At 43.0% G+C, this 23,264-nt stretch overlaps 3 protein-coding genes across 3 annotated transcripts in view; 1 reads left to right on the top strand and 2 right to left on the bottom strand.

The window, feature by feature from the left end:
- LOC306997106 (uncharacterized protein) overlaps window positions 1-23,264 on the top strand; it is a 417,445-nt gene that overhangs the window by 319,501 nt on the left and 74,680 nt on the right. The window lies entirely within an intron of this gene.
- LOC306997409 (uncharacterized protein) lies at window positions 644-2,252 on the bottom strand. Its single transcript, XM_079610709.1, has 2 exons — window positions 2,035-2,252; window positions 644-1,563 (listed from the first exon to the last, which is right to left on the bottom strand). Exons 1-2 carry the CDS (start codon window positions 2,117-2,119, stop codon window positions 713-715), a joined length of 936 nt encoding a protein of 311 aa, XP_079466835.1. The 5' UTR covers window positions 2,120-2,252; the 3' UTR covers window positions 644-712.
- LOC306997638 (uncharacterized protein) lies at window positions 14,310-16,206 on the bottom strand. The gene is made up of 2 exons (XM_079610991.1): window positions 15,989-16,206; window positions 14,310-15,506 (listed from the first exon to the last, which is right to left on the bottom strand). The coding sequence occupies exons 1-2, from the start codon at window positions 16,071-16,073 to the stop codon at window positions 14,488-14,490; spliced, it is 1,104 nt and encodes a 367-aa protein (XP_079467117.1). The 5' UTR covers window positions 16,074-16,206; the 3' UTR covers window positions 14,310-14,487.

Genomic DNA, 23,264 nt, shown 5'->3' with positions numbered 1-23,264 from the left:
CCTCAGTATTTATCATTTGAATTTTCATTCAGACCGAGCAGCGAATTATAGAAAAGTTTTAGAACATTTATTATACCGAGTTTATGGATGACAATTTGTCATAACATTCTTTCATATACATTTCTGAATTTAGAAATAAATGACATATAAAAAAAATCTGTCATGTATACATTGAAATGAAAGTGACAGCTAAATGACAATTAAGGAAGTTACAAAAAAAAAAAAAAAAAAAATGTAACGTAACACAAGTTTTTTTCACTATACATTTGCTTTATATAAATCTCATTGTTTATTTGAAGTATTGGATCTGTAGAAAACCTTTACTCACAAAATCACACATTGTCAGTGAAATTGTCATTTTATTTGTTATTTTACAGAGCTTATATACAACTTTTATGTTGCAGAGAAATGTGTACTTTTAAATAAATCTATTTAAGAAATTACAGGTTTTATGTAACAAAAGCTTTAAAAAAAAACTAAAATTGAAGAAATTGCTTCATGTTTTGAAAAATAACTGATTGTTGTATTTTTTTCTTACATTTGTTTCCAACCTCTTTTAATTGTGATATTTCTTTGAGTAAGCGTTTAATCTAATAATTCAATAATTTTGAAAAAAAAATAAATAATTCACATTAACAGCATTCAAATAAACAGTAGTTTATTAGTTAACTAACTACACATTTACTTAATGTGAATCTCATAAAACATTTGCTCACTGTGACACAGAACAATGCTTTCTAATATGATTCACTAGATTACTTGATTTGGTGAAACTCTTCTCACACTGAGTGCAGCGATACGGCTTCTCTCCAGTATGAACTCGCTCGTGTGTTTTCAGGTTTCCAGACCGAGTGAATCTCTTTTCACAATATGAGCACTTGTAAGGTTTTTCTCCAGTATGAATTCTTTGGTGCTCTTTCAGATGAGAAGCTGCAGTAAAGCTCTTTCCACACTGAGTACAGTGATACGGCTTCTCTCCAGTATGAAGTCGCTGATGCACTTTCAGATGTGCAGACTGGATGAAACTCTTGTCACAATATGAGCACTTGTAAGGTTTTTCTCCAGTGTGAATTCTTTGGTGCTGTCTCAGATTCTCAGATGTAGTAAAGCTCTTCCCACAGTCAAAGCACATATAATCTCTCACTTCATTGTGTGTTTTCTGGTGCTGTTTAAAACCGTCCTGTCGTGAAAAACTCTTTCCACAGAGAGAACACACATAAGGCTTCTCGTCTGAATGAACTTTCAGGTGTTGTTTTAGATTTGATGATGAAATAAAATCTTTACCACACTGATCACAGTTATATGGCTTTTCTCCAGAGTGAATGCGCAGATGATAACTGAGACCTGATGCTTGAGTAAAACTCTTTCCACACTGAGTGCATGTATACGGTTTCTCTCCAGTGTGAATTCTCATGTGTTTGTTAAGTTCTCCTTTCTGTGTGAAACTCTTTCCACACTGAGTGCAGGTGTGCAGCTTTTTGGCTTTTGTTCTTTGAGTTTTAAAGTTACGATGTTCCTCCTCTTCATTCAGTTCTTGTCTTTGCTCTTTCACGCTCACCTGGTCTAAAAGACACAGAAATACAGTTATAATCCTAGTTAGTGAATCCTGATTTAAAGAGATAGTTCACCTGAAAATAAAAAGTCTGTCATCATTACTCACCCTCAAGTCTGTATGATTTTGTTTGTTCTGCTGAACACAAAGGAAGATATTTGGAAAAATGTTTGTAACCAAGCAGATCTCACCACCCATTGACTACCATAGTAGGAAAAATATTACATTAAGTAATTGGTTACAAACATTCTTCCAACTTATCATAATTTTTCTCCATCACTAGCAGAAAGCAACAGAGATCAAGTACCAGATCTTCCACGTTTTGTTCAATCACTCACTTGTTAATATAGTTAAAATGTGTTTGACATCTGCTATATATGATCATTCAGATCTATATCTCCATCATTGATTATCCATATACTGCTTATTAATTTACATCTACCAAATCAGTCAACAATGAAGAATCAAGAATGGACACCAACCTGTTTGTTCCTCAGTATCTTCATGTTTTATTCTGGATGGTTCTGGATCACTCATGTCTTCAATCTCCTCTTTAATAAACTCCATCTTTAACAGTCACACAGATTTCAGCTGCTACTCCTGGAGTTTGTCCTTCTCTTGTAGGATGATGGGAATATTCCCAGTATTTATTGGTGAATTGTTGTGGGAGGAGCTTCACTGCAGGTGTGAACTGTGATCACTGTGTTTTTATCCAATCTGCATTTAAAAAGTACAGAGCCATCATGTTTAACTGCTGCTGAAAAGCCTCATTGTCTCTGAAAGTTCCTGTTTTCAGCTCATTCATTATGGAGATGCCCGAGATCTTCTGTAAATTGGCACATTAAATCGTTTTATTGGTGTCAAATAGCCAGGGATGTCCCGATCTGATCCACGTCATCGGTATCGTGCCGATACTGGCCCAGAACGCTAGATTGGAGATCTGAGGGGAAAAAATAAAAATATGATCCGATATCTATCCAACACAAACCATGAGAAAATCTAGCTTAAACCATCGCCTACATGCTTGAATATTAGCATTTCCCTTGCTGCGACATCCAGTTAAGCGGCGCAGCCTGTCACGTGATAACAGTAGTAGCCAATTATAGTCGCATGAGTATGAGAGTTTAGCTAACTTACAGAATAGCCGTGTCAGCGGTGTGGAAGTATTTCAGACCCAAGTGTCCTGGAAGTTCTGGGAGTCTCCCGCATATTGATACCGGCTCCCTGATGCCCGCAAATTAGTTAAAGGTCCCGTTTTTCCTGTGTTTTTGAAGCTTGTGTTGATTGTGTTTACAGTGTGCAATATAACATGTGTTCATGTTTCGCGTGTAAAAAAACAGTATTTCTCACAAAATGTACTTATCTGTATACCGCTGTTTTCACTGTCCTAAAAACGGGCTGATGACTTCCTTGTCCTATGAAGTCCCTCCTTCAGAAATACGTAACGAGTTCTGATTGTGCCAGCGGTTCCTGTGTTGTGATTCGACAGCAGCTTAGCGCACGTTGACCGGAAAGGTCACACCTCTTACTATAACGTGGAGATGCATGCGCTCAGTGTTATTGTTAACATCTGAGGTTTTTTTTTTAAGTCAACCACAGAAAACTTAAACAATCCTTTAAAGTTTTGGAAATCAATTAAATCTTTGTCGGGTGCACGTGTGACCTCAAACTTCCCAGAACAGATTCTTATTGGTTCAGATGAAATAAAAGAAAAAGCAGTCATAGTCAATCAGTTTAATAAACATTTTATTCAGGCTGGATTCATATTTAATCAAACCGTAAATAAATCTGTACCATGCCCTGCTATGTCAGTATCTGAAAATGTAAATCGGGAATTGTTTAATTTTAAACCGATTTCAGTTTTAGAAGGTCATAAAGCCCTCAGAGACATTGATCACAAAAAGTCAGCAGGTACAGATCACCTGGATCCCTTTCTGTTAAAAGTGGCAGCTGATATTATTGCTGACCCCATAGCGCATATTTTTAATTTGAGTCTTCTTTCTAACTCCATTCCTAAAAGTTGGAAAGCAGCCTATGTTCTCCCTTTACATAAAGGTGGAGACCCATCAGAATTGAATAATTACCGTCCAATATCAAAACTTTCTGTTTTGTCAAATATCTTGGGATCATTTGTGAATGTACAGTTAAAACAGTATTTGACTGATAAAAACATTTTAAATCATTTTCAGTCAGGGTTCAGAAGTGGCCATAGCACTATCACTGCTGCTACATTAGTGACAAATTGAATCATTGGGGCCTTAGAAAAGAAGCAACATTCTGCTGCATTATTTGTTGATCTTTCTAAGGCATTTGATTCAGTTGACCATGGATTGTTATTGACCAAACTATGTTCAGTTGGTTTAAGTGAGAAGGCTGTTGCATGGTTCCAGAATTATTTTGTAGATCGTACTCAATGTGTTTATGCTGAAGGTTATAAATCTGATTTTCTTGAGATAACTAAAGGTGTCCCCCTGGGATCAATCTTAGGACCCATTCTGTTTTCAATTTTTATAAATGAGTTGGATAGAGATGTTCAAGCCAAATTACATTTATACGCTGATGATACAGTGGTTTACACCCAGGCTTCCACCATTTCAGTAGCAGTGCAGGAACTTCAGACTGCATTTCAGGCATTGCAATAAAAGCCGCGTCTCCACCGAAATTACCCGGAACAATTTGTCCCAGGAACTTTTTTCCCAGGAACTTTTTTTGCCCCAGACCGGTTGCTTTCTGCGTTTACACCGCGGTCCAAAGTACCGGGAAGATTATAAACTGCGCGCGACTGCTCCTCCCAGTCTGCGACGGACAGTAATCAGTTTTAAGCGCCACATTTATAATAAGTATGGAGGAGATTCAAACTGTGCTGTAGTTGTATTTGTGATGTATTGCGGACATTGAATGTGAGATGGCTGGGACGAACGCGCAGAAAATTTCCTGTTACACAAATACGCTTAATAAAGCCTGAACCTCGTCGTCGTTCCAGCTGTTTATTATTTTTTTTTTTTTTTATTAAATTCCATATTTGCAGACAGACAACTCTTAATGCATGAAGCCACGAACCGCAATAGATTTTTAAAAATGCCGGTTAAAATAGAATGCTGCGTGGAGTCATCCAGTCAAAATGCGGCGTGAACACAACCAATCAGCATGTTTAGCGCACAAGTCCCACCCCCGAAAGTTCCTGAACTTTGAAAAAGTACTACCTCGCGAGCAGGGACTTTCGGAGGGGGAAATATTTACCCGGAACTTCATTTAGACCCTGATTCCTGCGGTGTAAACACACCGAGTACCAGCCCAAAGTTCCTAGTTCCTTGGGAAAGTTCCCGCGGTGGAAACGCGGCTATACATTATTGAGTCTAAAAATGGCTTTAAATACACAGAAAACAAAGTTTTGGTCTTCTCAAAAGCTCGAGCACAGCTACTCGACAATTGTGGCATTTTGTCATTAGATGGGAAATCAATTGAGAGAGTGTCTTCATACAAGTACTTGGGGATATGGATAGATGATAAGATTTCCTTCAATGAACATATTACTGCTTTAGTTAAAGTGTGTATGTCAGGTTAAATTTGTAATTATGATTAACACAAAATAGTTAGGGGAAATACAGGTTTGACAAGTTGATCTATTGTTTTGTATGTTTTTCGATGCCTAAAGGCAGAATACAAGATGAAAAAGTTAGTTATTTTCAGTACTCACTTAAAACTGCTCCTCCCCCCAAACGAATCGCTTGACGTCATACGAGGGAGATGTCTCCCCAGGTCGCTGAGCTGTGTTGATAATTGTACGAGTGATAGAGCGAGAGAATTAGTGATTAGGACATTTATTTAGTTAGTTAGTTAGTTATGTAAGTTAGGTAGTTAGTATACGCAGGTGTATTTTCACGATGGTGAATTACTGCGTTTGCAAAAACACCGTTAAAACCGGTCACAGAGTCCACTGTGTTCCGTGCCTGGATAAGTCTAAATAAGACTTATGTTATTAAATTAGGTTTCCGATTGTGGTGATGTGATTAGCCATCACGGGGTTAATTCCCAAATATGGCGTTTCCGCGAGGATAAAAGGAGATGCGACGGACATCTGGGCGAGCGTTTATTCCGTTTTGGGGAAGTGACGTCACTTTCGGGGCGCCGTTTTCGGTTCAGGAGGTAAGGGCTTTCTGTGTCTAACGCATCTTGAATGTTCGGATTAGGAAGGGTGATTTTGGGACTCGTTTACTTTGCAGTGCGGCAGAGGAGACTGGCAGACATGAGAGGCAAACAGATATCACTACGAGTTTTTCTTTATTAGCACGCTATTGAGTGCATTGAGCACCGTGAGTCATTTACCACAGGTATGTGATATTCTCTTATGCCTAAGCTAACGATTAAAGTGGGAGGATCATCTCCTTAACTTAATGTTATATTTTAACAGCGATACAAGCGTGGAGGTGTTGCAGCAGGCTTGGCAGACCTTGAAGATTGGCAGACGCTGTCGGCTCACGCCACTTACTGACTGTTTGTTTACGTGTGATATTAAACGACCCTGAAGTGGATGGGGTGGCGTTTCACGTATAAATTACCGTGCTCGCCCTCATTTCCGTCTCTTGCTCAAACTGTCTACTTTTATCTGAGAAGCTGTATTATATTTCAACAGACTGCTTCCATCCGGTTGTGGATTGTATTCAAGTCGATCGAAACACGCGTCGAACGTACAGCCGGCCTGGATATCTCTAAAATTGATCCTTAATGTGACAGTATTCCTCGACTGTTGAACTGAGGTTGGGGGGGAAATAAGTGCACACTGACAGATTCTCTATGTCACCCTTGTATTTATATAGTTTATATATGGGTGTTTAAGCCGAATTCTGCATTCATTATGGTGTGATGAACTGATCTACTGTTTGTGACATTGTCGCTCATTTCTCTGTCAGGAAGTTTGTGGCGTGGTCTAGAATCTCCCGCTAACGTGCTGAGCACGGTCATTACAGAGAAACTGGCCTGTTTGGCCGTGTGGGTGATTTGTATATGCTTCTTTGACAACCTTGATGTGAGAGTGCATGTTTCGTGTATCATTTTTTTGTATTTGAATATTCTTTGTTTTCTCCCTTCAGAATCTGGGGCCATTCGTGGTTCCTGAAGTCTTCTGGGTGTGGTGGTGGTTTGATTGACAGTCTGCAGTGTTCACAGTGAGTGTAGTGTTGTGAGAGAGCACGAGTGGTTGCAGTGTTGATCTGATATCCAGGACAAATTCCCCAGGTTCTGAAGTGGTGTGTGTGTGTGTGTAATGTGTGACGTGTCTGGTTTTAAGATTCTTTATTAAAAAGTGTGTTTAGTAAATTGTTTTTTTAATAAACTGTTTGTACTTTCACCATTGTCTGGTATCTGACTCAGCCATTGCGTACCTGTGTGCTTTATGTACTCAAACTATTTCTGGGTTCCCGGATTACATCCGGGTGGCGTAGTCGGAATTCACCTAAAGTCTCAAACTGCCACATTTGGCGTATAGTCGGCAGGGTGTTGTGGCTGTTGGACAGATTCAGACACAGTGATTGTTTTTTTTCGTTTGTTTTTGTGTGTGTTTTGTACGAGTGGTGACAATACAGTGGATTTGCCTGGTAAGTGCCCCCCCCCCCGATAGCATTTAATTATGGAGGCTGAATTACAGGAAATGAGGGAGCTTGTGATTCAGTTAAAGGCTGACAATGAGAGACTGCGACAGGAGCGGGCACCGGTTGAGTTGCTTGATCCTGGCGCAGCCTCTGGTGGTGCTTCGCGACCGGTAACACCTAGTTCCGTCGACTCAAATGTTGGTACCGTTGAACGCTTCGTGTTCGTGCCGCGAGAACGCCGTTGTCCAAAATTCAACGGTAGATCTGGTATAGGCGTTGAAGAATGGATCGAAGAAGCAGAGGCGTGTATGCGCATACGGACCATGACTGTTGTTGAAAAAGCTTTCTTTTTGTTCGATCATCTCGAAGGAGAGGCTAGAGACGAAATTAAATATCGACCCAGTAGGGATAGAGATGACCCAATAAAAATAATTTCAGCACTGCGCGAGCTGTATGGTTGTGCAGTATCGTATGTTGCACTTCAAGAGGCTTTTTACTCGCGGCGACAATTGGAGGGAGAAACGTTACAAGAATTTTCCCTGGTACTTTTGGGTCTGTTCGATAAACTTAAACAACAGTCACCGCATGCTATTTTGAATGCAGATGTCATAGTGAGGGATCAATTCATTGAATGCGTGTTGGATAATGCGTTACGCCGAGAATTAAAACAGCTAGTGCGGCGTCAGCCTGCTGCAACACTTTTGGAGGTTCGAAAGGAAGCCATTCGCTGGGAACGAGAGGGGATGCCAGGCGGTGCTAGGGGCCGGAGTCAATCGGCACCTTTGGTGCATGGGAATCAATTTGGGGTTCAAGGCGATACGGGGATAAATTCCGAACATGGGAGGCGTTCATCAGAATTAGGTGAATTACGGGAAATGTTGCAGCAGCAGCAAAAGCAAATTGATCAACTTACTCAGGTTCTAGCCCGTAGCCAAAGCCCCCAGTTTCGCGGTCGTTCACCACGTTTTGCATCCCTGGTTTGCCGACGGTGTCAGCAGCCTGGTCATTTTGCGCGAGATTGTACTCGGCAATTTCACCCTCCTGGCCCTCCAACTCATCCCCCCGTTGACTCGTTATCCAGCGGCATGAGGTCTGGCTTCTCCAACCCGTCGGAAAACTAGTCCCCACCGGGCTGCAGAGCCACAGTCCGGTTGGGTTTACGAATGGCTCTCGTATCTTTTCTGATGGTCTCTCCACGTCGCGTCTAGTCTCCTCTTGCCCACACCTTGTTGTTACGATCGGGGGTGTCTCAGTGCCCTGCCTGATAGATACTGGCTCCATGGTATCAACCATTACAGAGAGCTGTTTTAGGTCGTGTTTTGAACCATGGGGCCAGGATCGGTTGCAGTCATGCCACTGGTTGCGCCTCAGAGCCGCCAATGGACTGGAAATTCCATACATTGGGTATATGGAATTAGACATTGGACTGTGTGGTCGCACCGTATCCGGTTGTGGAATACTGGTAGTTCGCGACCCCCCAGGCGCTAATCCGAGTACTCCGGGTATTCTGGGGATGAATGTTCTTAGTCGTTGCTATAGTGAGCTCTTCGGACAACACGGAGCAGCCTTATTCGATCTACCATTAGTAGCGCGGGATGCGGGATTATCCCAGGCCTTCCAAGCCTGTCAAAAAGTGGATGGCGTTCTTCCATGCGGAGGTAATACCAAAATCCGTGGCCGTCGAGTGTGTCGGGTTCCCGGTGGCACTCTGAAATTTGTAGCTGCTACGTGCTCGTCCGTGTTTAGTGGTAAGACCGTGTTATTTGAGCCCCTTGAGACCGGGTTACCCGTGGGCTTATTAGCCTCTCCGTCTTTGGTGCGCGTGAGCGGGGGTACAGTTTTGGTACCCGTGGTTAATGTCGGTCTAATTGACGCGGTTTTATATCCTACAACAATCCTAGGTAAGCTGCAGGAGGTGTATTTTGTGGATCCTCCGGTAGGGTTGAAGGAGGTTTCGACTGATACTGCTAGGCTCGTAACCTGCGATGGGATTGCTGTGTCAGAGGCGGGATGCGTTGACAAGGTAGAACTGCAAGGGTTGTCGGACGAAGAGCAGGAACAGGTAAGGGCTCTCCTTTGGGAGTTCCAGAGTGTGTTCTCCACCGGCGAGGGAGACCTTGGTTGCACTACCCTGTTGTCTCACGACATCCCTCTATTGGATGAAACTCCAGTCCGACAACGCTATAGACGAATCCCTCCATCGGAATATGAGTTGGTTAAGACCCATATTGGCCAGCTTTTGGATGCACAAGTGATCAAGGAGAGTTGCAGTCCATATGCCTCCCCGGTAGTATTGGTAAAGAAGAAGGACGGTAGCCTCCGCTTATGCGTAGACTACCGTCAACTCAATTCTAAAACTCGAAGAGACTCGTTTCCGTTGCCCCGAATCGAGGAAACATTGGATTCTTTAACAGGGGCCCGCTGGTTCACTACATTAGATCTGGCCAGCGGGTACAATCAGGTCCCTGTTACTGAATCCGATCGCTATAAGACCGCCTTTTGCACACCCTTTGGGTTATACGAATGGAATCGTATGCCCTTTGGCCTGTGCAATGCACCCGGTACCTTCCAGCGTTTGATGGAGCGGCTCTTTGGCGACCAGCGTCATCAGTCTGTCTTATTGTATCTTGACGACATTATCGTGTACTCCTCATCGGTCCAATCCCATCTGCAGAGGTTGAGGATGGTGCTGGCTCGCCTGCGAGCCGCTGGCCTCAAAGTGAAGCTGGAAAAATGTGCGTTCTTTAAGGAAAAGGTGCAGTACTTGGGACATGTCATATCGTCCCAGGGAGTGGCTACGGACCCAGGAAAGGTGGAGGCCGTAGCACAGTGGCCTTATCCTAAGACTGTGTCAGAGCTGCGGACCTTCCTGGGGTTTGTTAGCTACTATAGGCGGTTTGTAGAAGGGTTTGCTCAGGTAGCAGCTCCGTTACATCGGCTGGTAACTGAGGCAAATAAAGGGAAGGGGAGTAGTCGGAGGCAGGAATTAGCGCCATGGTGGTCAGAACAATGCGATCAAGCGTTCCACACTTTGAAGCAGAAACTCACTACCGCGCCGGTTCTTGCTTATGCGGATTTCAAACTTCCGTTTATCTTAGAGATTGACGCCAGCCATGTAGGGCTGGGGGCAGTGCTTTCACAAGAGGTCGATGGTAAGGTGAGGCCAGTGGCTTATGCTAGCCGAAGTCTTCGACCAGCAGAGCGTAATACTGCCACATACAGTTCGATGCGGCTTGAGTTTTTGGCCTTAAAATGGGCTATGGGGGAAAAATTTCGCGAATACTTGCTGGGTCATCGATGTATTGTCCGGACCGACAACAATCCACTGAGCCACCTAGCCACTGCAAAATTGGGCGGCACCGAACAGCGATGGGCAGCCGAATTAGCGGCTTTTGATTTTGTAGTGCAGTATCGATCGGGTAGGTCTAATCAAAATGCGGACGCATTATCACGGTTACCTTCGGTGGAACAGTCCACCGGGGATAATAGCCAGTCAGGTATGCTGGTTCCTGAGCTGCTGCGGCGCGCAGCGGGTGTAAGCCCAATTGGATCCACTGCGGTGAGAGCTGTGCAGGCTATGCCAGCTCGATCCGGGCCAGAATTGGTGGCTCTACAGGAGGAGGACCCGGTTATTAGTGTAGCCCTTAGGTATTGGCGTCAAGGGCAAGGCCCAGGGCCTCAGGAGAGACGATTTTTACCTAATCTGGTGTTAATATTACTTCGGCAGTGGGACCGTCTACAAGAACAGGAAGGTCTGGTATATCGAAGGGTCCGTCGTCCCGATGGTGGTGAGGAGGTGCTCCAACTGGTGCTGCCCGCTGTGTTACAAGCGGAGGTACTGACCCAATTACATCAGGGCCATGGGCACCAGGGCATCGAACGCACCCTGGAGTTAGTGCGACAACGATGCTACTGGCCAGGGATGTCTGCTGACGTAACCCAATGGGTACAGCAGTGTGAGCGGTGTCAACAGGCCAAGGGGGCTGCACCAGTTGCTCGGAGTTATATGGCACACTTGTTGGCCTCTCGTCCAAACGAGATCGTGGCCCTTGACTTCACAGTCTTGGAACCCTCTCATTCTGGGCAAGAAAACGTACTTGTGATGACAGACGTTTTTAGCAAGTTTACGATGGCAGTCCCTACTCGGGATCAACAGGCGGAGACCGTGGCCCGTGTCTTGGTGGGTGAGTGGTTTTATAAGTTTGGGGTCCCTGGCCGAATCCATTCGGATCAGGGCCGAAATTTTGAGTCTCGTCTTATTCAGCAGTTGTGTAACCTCTACCAGGTGGACAAGTCCCGCACAACACCATACCATCCAGCCGGCAATGGCCAGTGCGAACGGTTTAACCGTACCTTGCATAATTTGTTGCGGACTTTGCCCACCGGAAGAAAGAGGGACTGGGCATCTTGTTTGCCCCAGGTATTGTTTTGCTATAACACCACTCCCCACCAAGCCACTGGAGAAGCCCCTTACTATTTGATGTTTGGGCAGGAACCTCGATTGCCGGTGGATTTCCTGCTGGGTCGGGTGCAGGAGCCGGTGGCTGGTAGGGTCCACCATTGGGTGGAAGAGCATCAATCCCGGCTTCGAGTAGCTTTTGATGGCGCCCGTGAGCGGTTGCAGGCGGCAGCCCAACATCGTAAGGCTAAGCACGATCGCCAAGTAAGGGAACAGCCATTATCCAAGGGTCAGTTGGTCTATCTGCGCGAGCATGGGTTCGTGGGACGTCATAAGATCCAGGACCTTTGGAGCTCGACGGTATACAAGGTAGTCAAGACTCCACGAGATGGCGGGTCAGTGTATACAATTGCACCGGTACAGGACCTTGAGAAGGTTCGTCATGTTCACCGGGCGTCCTTGAAACCTCGTAATCAGAACAATCCAGCTTGTACCGAGCCCTTAGTAGGGCAGGTCGAACCATCATCCCCTCTGGAGATAGAAGACGAGCTGGATGACGGGGACTTGGCCCGTGTGGTGGTAGCGGCCCCGTCGGGTACTCAAGGAGGTGTAGAGGGGGGTAGAGCCCGCTTGGAGGCCAGGGTCAGCCTAGCTCCGGAAGTGGAAGAATCCACTGGCCAGCCTTTAGTGGGAGGACATGGCGCTGACCCTCGGTTAGAGTCGGAGCCTATAGCTTCGGGGCCGCCCGCTTCATTAGGGGATGCCCCAAGAAGAACGGGCCGTGTTGGGGCAGGTCAGCACTCCAATCGGCACCACTTGCCGCGAGCGGCAGGAAGTGAAGTCCATCAGATTTCTGCCAGTTCTGGTTTGGACCTGGTCTGGTTCAGACCGTGGGACCAGTAGTTTTTTTCTCATCGTCGGGACTACGATGACTAATGGGGGGGTAGATTGTGGTGATGTGATTAGCCATCACGGGGTTAATTCCCAAATATGGCGTTTCCGCGAGGATAAAAGGAGATGCGACGGACATCTGGGCGAGCGTTTATTCCGTTTTGGGGAAGTGACGTCACTTTCGGGGCGCCGTTTTCGGTTCAGGAGGTAAGGGCTTTCTGTGTCTAACGCATCTTGAATGTTCGGATTAGGAAGGGTGATTTTGGGACTCGTTTACTTTGCAGTGCGGCAGAGGAGACTGGCAGACATGAGAGGCAAACAGATATCACTACGAGTTTTTCTTTATTAGCACGCTATTGAGTGCATTGAGCACCGTGAGTCATTTACCACAGGTATGTGATATTCTCTTATGCCTAAGCTAACGATTAAAGTGGGAGGATCATCTCCTTAACTTAATGTTATATTTTAACAGCGATACAAGCGTGGAGGTGTTGCAGCAGGCTTGGCAGACCTTGAAGATTGGCAGACGCTGTCGGCTCACGCCACTTACTGACTGTTTGTTTACGTGTGATATTAAACGACCCTGAAGTGGATGGGGTGGCGTTTCACGTATAAATTACCGTGCTCGCCCTCATTTCCGTCTCTTGCTCAAACTGTCTACTTTTATCTGAGAAGCTGTATTATATTTCAACAGACTGCTTCCATCCGGTTGTGGATTGTATTCAAGTCGATCGAAACACGCGTCGAACGTACAGCCGGCCTGGATATCTCTAAAATTGATCCTTAATGTGACAGTATTCCTCGACTGTTGAACTGAGGTTGGGGGGGAAATAAGTGCACACTGACAGATTCTCTATGTCACCCTTGTATTTATATAGTTTATATATGGGTGTTTAAGCCGAATTCTGCATTCATTATGGTGTGATGAACTGATCTACTGTTTGTGACATTGTCGCTCATTTCTCTGTCAGGAAGTTTGTGGCGTGGTCTAGAATCTCCCGCTAACGTGCTGAGCACGGTCATTACAGAGAAACTGGCCTGTTTGGCCGTGTGGGTGATTTGTATATGCTTCTTTGACAACCTTGATGTGAGAGTGCATGTTTCGTGTATCATTTTTTTGCATTTGAATATTCTTTGTTTTCTCCCTTCAGAATCTGGGGCCATTCGTGGTTCCTGAAGTCTTCTGGGTGTGGTGGTGGTTTGATTGACAGTCTGCAGTGTTCACAGTGAGTGTAGTGTTGTGAGAGAGCACGAGTGGTTGCAGTGTTGATCTGATATCCAGGACAAATTCCCCAGGTTCTGAAGTGGTGTGTGTGTGTGTGTAATGTGTGACGTGTCTGGTTTTAAGATTCTTTATTAAAAAGTGTGTTTAGTAAATTGTTTTTTTAATAAACTGTTTGTACTTTCACCATTGTCTGGTATCTGACTCAGCCATTGCGTACCTGTGTGCTTTATGTACTCAAACTATTTCTGGGTTCCCGGATTACATCCGGGTGGCGTAGTCGGAATTCACCTAAAGTCTCAAACTGCCACACTATCCTACATCGTAAACTAAACACAGTAATGAACAATGATGTCGTTTACCATATATCAATAGGTTTGTTTGAGATGCGCCTTGCCTCGCCTGAAATGTAGTCGAGAGGCGTCTGCAGTAACCCATTCACACAAACATTAACCAATTAACAGTTTTTCACTGTAGCATTTTTACCGTTAAAATAACGATAATTTTTCTGATCTGTTCTGAAATCTGTTTATGAAATTACAGGTTTTATGTAACAAAAGTAAAAAAAAAAAAAAACTCCATATTAAATAAAAAAAATTACATTTAAGAAATTGCTTCATATATTAAAAAAATAACTGATTGTTGTTGTTTTTTCTTACATTTGTTTCCAGTCTCTTTTAATTTTGTTATATCTTTGAGTAAGCCTTCAATCAAATATTTCAATCATTTTCTTGTTCTCCAACATAAAAAACACAAATCTTATGGCATTTCACAGAAACATTAGTTTATTAGTTAACTACACATTGACTTAGATTCACATTAACAAAACATTTGCTCACTGTGACACAAAACAATGCTTTCTAATATGATTCACTAGATTACTTGATTGGGTGAAACTCTTCTCACATTGAGTACAGTGATACGGTTTCTCTCCAGTATGACGTCGCTTGTGTGATTTCAGGGTTGCAGAATGAGTGAAACTCTTGTCACAATATGAGCACTTGTAAGGTTTTTCTCCAGTATGAATTCTTTGGTGTTGTTTCAGATTGGCCATATTAGTAAAGCTCTTCCCACAGTCACAACACACATGATCTCTCACGTCATCATGTGTTTTCTGGTGCAGTTTAAAACTGTTCAGCCGTGGAAAACTCTTTCCACAGAGAGAACACACATAAGGCTTCTCGTCCGAATGAACTATCATGTGTAGTTTCAGATTTGATGACGAAATAAAGTCTTTACCACACTGATCACAGTTATATGGCTTTTGTCCAGAGTGAATGCGCAGATGATGACTGAGATCAGTTTTACTTCTGAAACTCTTCTCACATTGAGTACAGCGATACGGCTTCTCTTTAGTATGACGTCGCTCGTGTGATTTCAGGTTTCCAGATTGAGAGAAACTCTTGTCACAATATGAACACTTGTAAGGTTTTTCTCCAGTATGAATTCTTTGATGCTCTTTCAGACAGTCAGTTCTAGTAAAGCTCTTCCCACAGTCACAACACACATGATCTCTCACTTCATCGTGTATTTTTTGGTGCCGTTTAAAAAAAGCCAGCCGAGAAAAACTCTTTCCACAGAGAGAACACACATAAGGCTTCTCGTCTGAATGAACTTTCAGGTAATATTTTAGTTTTGATGATGAAATAAAATCTTTACCACACTGATCACAGCTAAATGTTTTTTCTCCAGAGTGAATACGCAGATGATACTTGAGTGCGGATGAAGATGTGAAACTCTTCTCACACTGAGTGCAGGTGTGCTTCTTTTTGGCTTTTTTTCTTTGAATTTTAAAGTTACGATGTTCCTCCTCTTCATTCAGTTCTTGTCTTTGCTCTTTCACTCTCACCTGGTCTAAAAGACACAGAAATACAGAATCAGTTCAAGTAAATCCTGATTTAAAGAGATAGTTCACCTAAAATAAATAAAAAGTCTATCATCATTTACTCACCCTCAAGTTGCTCCAAACCTGTATGATTTTTTTTCCTACTATGGTAGTCAATGGGTGGTGAGATCTGCTTGGTTACACACATTCTTCTAAATATCTTCCTTTGTGTTCAACAAACAGAATCATACAGACTTGGAATAACTTGAGGGTGAGTAAATGATGACAGACTTTTTATTTTCAGGTGAACTATCCCTTAATTAATAGCAAAAAGCAACAGAGTCTTCCACGTTTTGTTCTGTCATTCACTTGTTAATATAAGTATGACAACTGCTATATACAAGGTTATGATCATTTAGATGTATTTCTCCATCATTTATCATCAATATCTACTTATTATTTCACAGCCACCAAAGCAGTCAACAATGAAAAATCAAGAATGGACACCAACCTATTTGTTCCTCAGTATCTTCATGTTTTATTCTGGATGGTTCTGGATCACTCATGTCTTCAATCTCCTCTTTAATAAACTCCATCTTTAACAGTCATCGATTTGTTTTCGCGATGTTTTAAAACATAAAAGCCTGTTTTAACACTGTCTGAAAGTTAGTGTTGTTGTTTAAACAGACGACACGTAGCACCCCTAGCACAGGGGAGGTAAGAACTACACATAGACAGTATATAAGATGGACACAGCGACCCCATAGACTTCAACGGAGAAAAGTGAAGCCCATTTGAAGCACTCACTTCCTGATCGCCAGGCGAACTGCGCAGACTCAAACTGAGCTTGAACACGTGAGCAACGTGTCTGACAGCTGTCAGTCTTCTAGTAGCTGTGCGGAGAGAAATCTGAATCATTCCCTTCCGAATCTCGCAGAGACGGAGAGCGTGAGTATTAGCTGTCCATGAGCTATCAACTTTATCACTCTCTATGGGCTTCTCCCTTGACTTTATCGGACTTAATGCCTTCACGTTCCCCCGATTGCCTGCGAGCTTCTCCGCCGGTCTATACGGTAATTTCTCTACAGTGCGACAGAGAGTCGCGTGAGTTATGACGCAATCGTTAGCCTATTTTTACAAAAACGGCTTCTACGGGGCCATAACGTAAGGTACAAGGTAATGGAGCCTTTTATACATTGTCGAGTTTCTTTAGAAATAAATAATGGACAAATGGAGTCTTTAAACGCCTCAGATGTAAAGTTATTCGCTGTCAAAGTGACGCAAAAATGAATGGGAGTCAATGGAATGGTAACAGCAGGTGAAGTTCTGCTACAATGGCGGCGCCCGCGGAGGCTTCAGTTTCCGGCGGATGGATTACCCCCTTGGAACTACATCCTGTTTTTGGTAAAATTGTTCCTCTGTGGTAGAAACCGAATACTCATAGCGCTCTGCCGCCATCTAGTGGTTGTACCAGGCATGACAGGCAGTTTGTAAATAGTGCCATCTAGTGGTTGTAACTGTTACAACCATAGATATTATATAGAGACTAGATGCCCTATTGGCCGCTGGGCACCGAGAAATACGGCCGCCATCTTAAACCGGTCGTACTCCTAGTTCCGTTGCTTAGCAGCAGTCAGATTCCAGAGCACTGTGGAGCATTTTCCTGTTCTAATCGGCGGATCATCGCAAATAGGGCCCGGGATTACTTTTCACAAGTACATTTTAACATTACCGTACTTTTGGTTGTATTTTGTGAATAGAATATTACCAGATAATTGAGAAGGAGCAAGGATCTTTGATATTACTGTACTGAACTCGTAGCCAGTTAACGTTAGCTAGGCTATGTTTACTGCATCACTCGGCATGGAGAGGTGGGGTAAAGTAATAATTACAAGAGCTTCACGGTTATCAGATACAAGCATTCAACGGCCCTGTAGTATAAACATATATAAATATAGGTTATTTGTGTTTGCGCACGTGATATCAGGAAGCAATGTAACGTATCCAGTGTGTGTGTATCCAGTGTGTGTTATGTAATAACGTTACCTGTGTAATACACACGACAGCGATGCGCAAATCAAGTGTATGTGTGTGTGTGTCACAAATCATTATTGTTTCTTCAACTTATTAAAATATCTTACTTTACTGCAACTATCTGTTTCTGCTTCTTTATCATATTTATAGTGTGTGATTTATAAAATACCATATATCCTACATGACATATTTTGATTTTGGACGTCTGGTCACTTTATATCTTATATCAGAATATTATATTACTGTTAAGCCTACTATGAATATAAAATATGCCGAACCATGTGTCCTGTATCATAGCTACATGAATGACATTTGCAGAAAAAAACTCGCGTGAAAATCAGTTCGGTATTCAGTGAGATATGATCAATTAAATGTGCTGACAGCTCATTGCACCTGCTATACAGATTACACTGAGTGGAGCGGGTGACCGGTTTAAGATGGCGGCCCACAGCTCGACCGCGCTAGTAGGCAGTAGCGGCTGGAGCCGGTAGATATACGACCCAAACAGTTTTACGCCCCTGTTGTTCATAAATTAACTTGTCAGATCTTAACTTAAGACTTAAAGGGTCAGATTTACTAACAGACGCAAACCCTCTTTTCGCGTTAAAGAACTACTGTCTAGATTTACTAAAGGCACGCAGTGAAAAATGATCACTGAAAAATGTTAAATATTGAAATAAAAGTTGTCTAAAAGGTAAATATATAATCAAACAAGATAATCTGGTGATTCTGATAAAAATGTTTTGTCTTTTAAATTTGATTATAAAAATCAAATTACAAACCAGTGAATGTAGTCAAAAAATGGTTGTCTTCCTTAAATTCTTTATATTTGTACACAATTGCAACTTACTGCAGCTTAATGGCATTTTAAACCATCAGTAAATCAAGACAATTGACTTTATTTTTCAGTTTGTTTATTGTTTAAAATTGTACAGCTTCTATTATTTTCTAACTACAGCCACTGACTCTAAATAAGTTAATGACATGAATATGTCCTTATTCAAGCAGATTTTGCAATTATTACCCAGTAGGAGAGATACAATTTATTGACACAGAAAAGAGTAGTGTTTGAAGCTTTATAAAAAAAAAATCTTACAAATCATTTCACCAAATTCACAAAGTTAAAGATGATACTGTGCTTTTGGGAGCAGCACCATATTTTGTTCAACACCATTTACTTAAACATGAAAATGAAATGTTGATCATTGTGACAACTTGTGACATTTCCTCAAGTGTCGAAGAAGGTTATTTGAATTTCTAAAACTTTTCTCACACTGAATACATTAGTACGGCTTCTCTCCAGAATGAACTAGCTCGTGCGCTTTCATGTTTCCAGACTGAGAGAAACTCTTGTCACAATATGAGCACTTGTGAGGTTTTTCTCCAGTATGAATGGTTTGGTGCTGTTTCAGATGCTCAGCTCTAATAAAGCTCTTCCCACAGTCCAAACACACATGATCTTTCTCACCGGTGTGTGTTTTCTGGTGCCGTTGACAATGATCCAGCCGTGAATAAGTCGCTCCACAAAATGAACATGCATAAGGCCTCACGTTTGTGTGAATTATCTGGTGTTTGTTTAGATTTGATACAGATTTAAAATCTTTACCACACAGATCACAGTTGTATGGCTTTTCTTCAGAGTGAACGCCCAGATGATACTTGAGATCAGTTTTACATTTGAAACTCGTCTCACACTGAGTACAGTGGTACGGCTTCTCTCCAGTATGAACTCGCTCATGTATTTTCAGAGGTCCCGACTGAGTGAAACTCTTGTCACAATATGAGCACTTGTAAGGTTTTTCTCCAGTATGAATCCTCTGGTGCAGTTTCAGATGTCCAGCTCTAGTAAAGCTCTTGCCACAGTCACAACACTCATGATCTCTCACTTTATTATGTGTTTTCTGTTGCCGTTTACAGTTTTCCTGCAATGAAAAACTCTTTTGAGTTTTGATAAAGTCATGTTCCTCCTCAACTTGATATGGTGGTGTGTGTCTTTGCTCTTTCACTTCCATTTGTTCTAAAATAAAACATATTAGATTCAGTTCAGGGAGGATGAATGTGAACATTCAACTGAACTCTGATTTAATAGCAGAAAACAAGAGAGGTCAGGGATTTTGGGCCTTGATGACGATAAAGTATCAGATCTTTAATGAGTCAAAGGTTAGTTTTGTCATTACCTTGTTAATATAAATCAAACAATGTCAGATTATAATACATTTATGATTGTAAAGTTGCCTTTTCTCTGTTATTATAGTCATAGTACTCATTATTTCACAGCCATTAGATCTATTAGTGTAAGTCTCTTAATGTTTCTCAACAGTCAACAGACTCAATAATGGAGAATCAAGAATGGACACCAACCTGTTTGTTCCTCAGTATCTTCAATTCTCGATGGTTCTGGATCACTCATGTCTTCAATCTCCTCTTTAATAAACTCCATCTTTAACAGTCACACAGATTTCAGCTGCTACTCCTGGAGTTTGTCCTTCTCTTGTAGGATGATGGGAATATTCCCAGTATTTATTGGTGAATTGTTGTGGGAGGGGCTTCACTGCAGGTGTGAACTGTGATCACTGAGTGATACTGACGCCCACAGGACCAGATCTGGAAAATGAAAAACAAGTGACTAAATAGAAGTCGTCTTCCTATCTTTTTTTATTTTTATATAATTTGTAAGCTGTTCCATGTCTTACAGATGGGACATAATTATTTTTCCACTACCTCCACCTCCAGACATTGGAGATGTAATTATAGTGGCTGAAGTCATTGTCATCTTTTAGACTGGGAGGCATCAGTGTTCGTATGAGATCTTCATCAGACAGTGAGGACTTTGAAGAAGTAAAATTGCTGGCAATGAAGCCTTTGAAGAAAAAAAAATCCAAATTCAACAAAAGCTTTGTCTAGATGTTGTTTTATCTTCTACTTTTTCGTAGTTGTTAGCAAATTAAATTCTAATTTCTCTTTTTTTTATCTTTAGCTTAACTCAAGTGTGACAAATCTCTCATGGAATTCTTTCGCACACAAAACCTGATTATCCTAAAAGGTTTGTTTAATTAGTATTGATTGTTTGACAAGAAAAAAACATTAACAGAACTATCATGTTTACCTGAGCTTCTGAAAGCTTCTTTGTCTCCAAAAGTTCCCTATTTTCACCTCATTCTTCTGTAAAGTGGAACATTAAGCACATTTTATTGGTGTCAACAGGCTGAAAAAAACTACAGCATCATCACCTTTAAAGTGAATCACAGTTTGACTGTTCCACAGCATGTGATTGGCTGTTCGAGACTGATGTCACACCTAAACTCAGGATCAAAGCCTGAGTTGACAGAAAGTTGATGATCAGCGTCATGTTACCATCCTAATAATTCTGTAACGGAGAGGCAGGGACGAAGTGGAGAGAGATAATCCACATGCAAGCACTACTTTAATATCAATATAAACAAAGGTAATCCAGGGCAGACGAAGAAACTCAGGACAGGGGCACGGTACTTCCAAACCACAAGAGAAACGGGAAGGGGGGCAGGAAGGAGGCGGACCAGGGGGGCAGGAAGGAGGCGGACCAGGGGGGCGGGAAGGAGGCGGACCAGGGGGGCGGGAAGGAGGCGGACCAGGGGGGCGGGAAGGAGGGCCAGGCCCGTGGAACGGAAGAGAGCCTGGAGACTGAGGTAGAGCAGACGTCAGGGTGAAGCAGGCGGCCAGGGCGGAGTCGACACTTCAGGGAGCCAGGGCAGTGTTGGTTCTGGAGGCAGTGCTGAGTGTCTAGGAAATGGCCTCCGTGGACGTGTGTCGGCCATCTTAGCAAAGGGAGGCAGGGATGAAGCGGAGAGAGAATCCACATGCAAGCACTACTTTTATAAACAGGGAATCCAGGGCAGACAAAGAAACTCAGGACAGGAACATGGTACAGCAAACAACTACTGACAAACCACAAGAGAAACACAAGGGCCATTTATACACAGACTAACAAGGGGTGCGGTTTATTGTTAAGGGAACACACAAGGGTAACTAACAAGACACACACATGAAGAGACTAATCCACATTGGAAAAAAACAAAAAAACAACAACTACAAAACATGACACAAGTCAGGAAATAACACAAAAGTCCTCACACAAGACGGGCACACAGGCTAAGATCGTGACACATTCATAGGTTCACAAAGAGCTCATAAGAAAACACGTAAGCTTAGTCTGTTTGAAAGCTTGTATATTAAAGTTTGTATTTTTAAATAGTTATATTAATTTAAAAGCAAAGTTTAACATTAGTCAATGTAATAAAATTATGTGAATATATTCTATTAATTATATACATAGTGTAATATTTATATTCAGTAGCGTACCATGGGGTTTCAGTCAGGGCCTTCAGGAATGATCAACTCTTAAGTAATATTTTCAAATCTGGGATGCCTCTTCTGGCTCTCAACGAAGGCGGTCACATTTTCTCTCCCTCTCCTCCCCGACCTTCCCTGCTTCGCTCCTCTCGTCTAGTCTTATGTCTTAACTTTGAGAGACTCTCTCCGCACTGCTCTCCAAACTAAAAATCATGGATTTGATCAACTGGTCTCTCAACGCAATTGACACCATCTTCTCGACGAGAAGCTTGGGTTCGGGGGAACCTGACTGCCCTGCCGGAACGTTCGCAGCTGGCTACACGATGGACACGTGGGAGAGGTGGCGGGTCGTGTGTCTGGCGGCTCTTTCCGTGGAGGACGTTGAAGATATCTACCTATTCGGAACCATGATAACAGGTCTTTTGCTGACTGGATTAGGCATTGCCCTGGTTTATCAAGAAATTAAGAAAACGGTGACAGCTGTCCAAAGCCCCATAATGCTGCCCGGCATGATTGAAGCAGGGCAGAGCGGTCAGCACTCAGGCTGGGACTATTAACCGCATTATGGATAACATCAGGGAGGTGACCCGAAATCTGGATAACATCATGGAGAAGCTCACGGCTTTGCAAAAGCTGATGGACCAGAATGGACTAAGAGAGTAATCGTGCAAAGGAATGCGGCTACTCGCCCCAAGACCAAATAATCCCAATCTTATCTGCTTTCGGCCCCATCAACCAGCACTGGCCTCGGCCAAGGCCGCTGTTGGAACAACAACTCCCCCGGAAGAGCACTGCAGTGAGCCGCTCTTGCGTTCCTTCCCCCATCTCTCACGGACACCTGCTGATTGTTGACTCTGTTTGGGACCTAATCAAGGTTGTCTCCATGGCAACTTGCTGTGTTAACGCTATGACATCTTGCAGACTGAGGCACCGAGATTTGGATGCCAGGCGGAGCGAATATTCAGGCCTACACATACACAAACTCTTACATATATACACAGATATGCAATCACCCCCCACCCTCGAATCCCTCGCCTTCGCCGCTTTGTACCCCCCAGCCTGGCGGGCGGGTCTGTGACCAGCGCCGAAAGGCTGCAGGACCGGATGGCTGCTTGCCTGTGCTGGATCACCTCCATCCCCCAATCCCCTCCCCTGTTGCAAGTCTTGTAGGTTCATGTACTGATTAGGTGCTAATGTTGCTGAGGTGTTTTTTCCTGTTCCCAGACTGTACTCCTCACAGGAGCATAGTCTGGGAGTTGCCTTTTTTTCCCCCTCACCTATCCTCATGTCATGCTGTATTATTTTCCTCAATGCTCCGTCTTCCTGTCTTGTCTACCCCATTGTCATATTGTATGTATGTTTGTGCATGGACAGGTTGATGGCTAATTTCACTGGTACTTGTGACTAGCGACAATAAAGGCTAC

This window comes from Phoxinus phoxinus (assembly GCF_949152265.1).
Source record: "Phoxinus phoxinus genome assembly, chromosome: 4".
Taxonomy (NCBI): Eukaryota; Metazoa; Chordata; class Actinopteri; order Cypriniformes; family Leuciscidae; genus Phoxinus; species Phoxinus phoxinus.
This window is presented reverse-complemented; position numbering and strand designations above follow the sequence as displayed.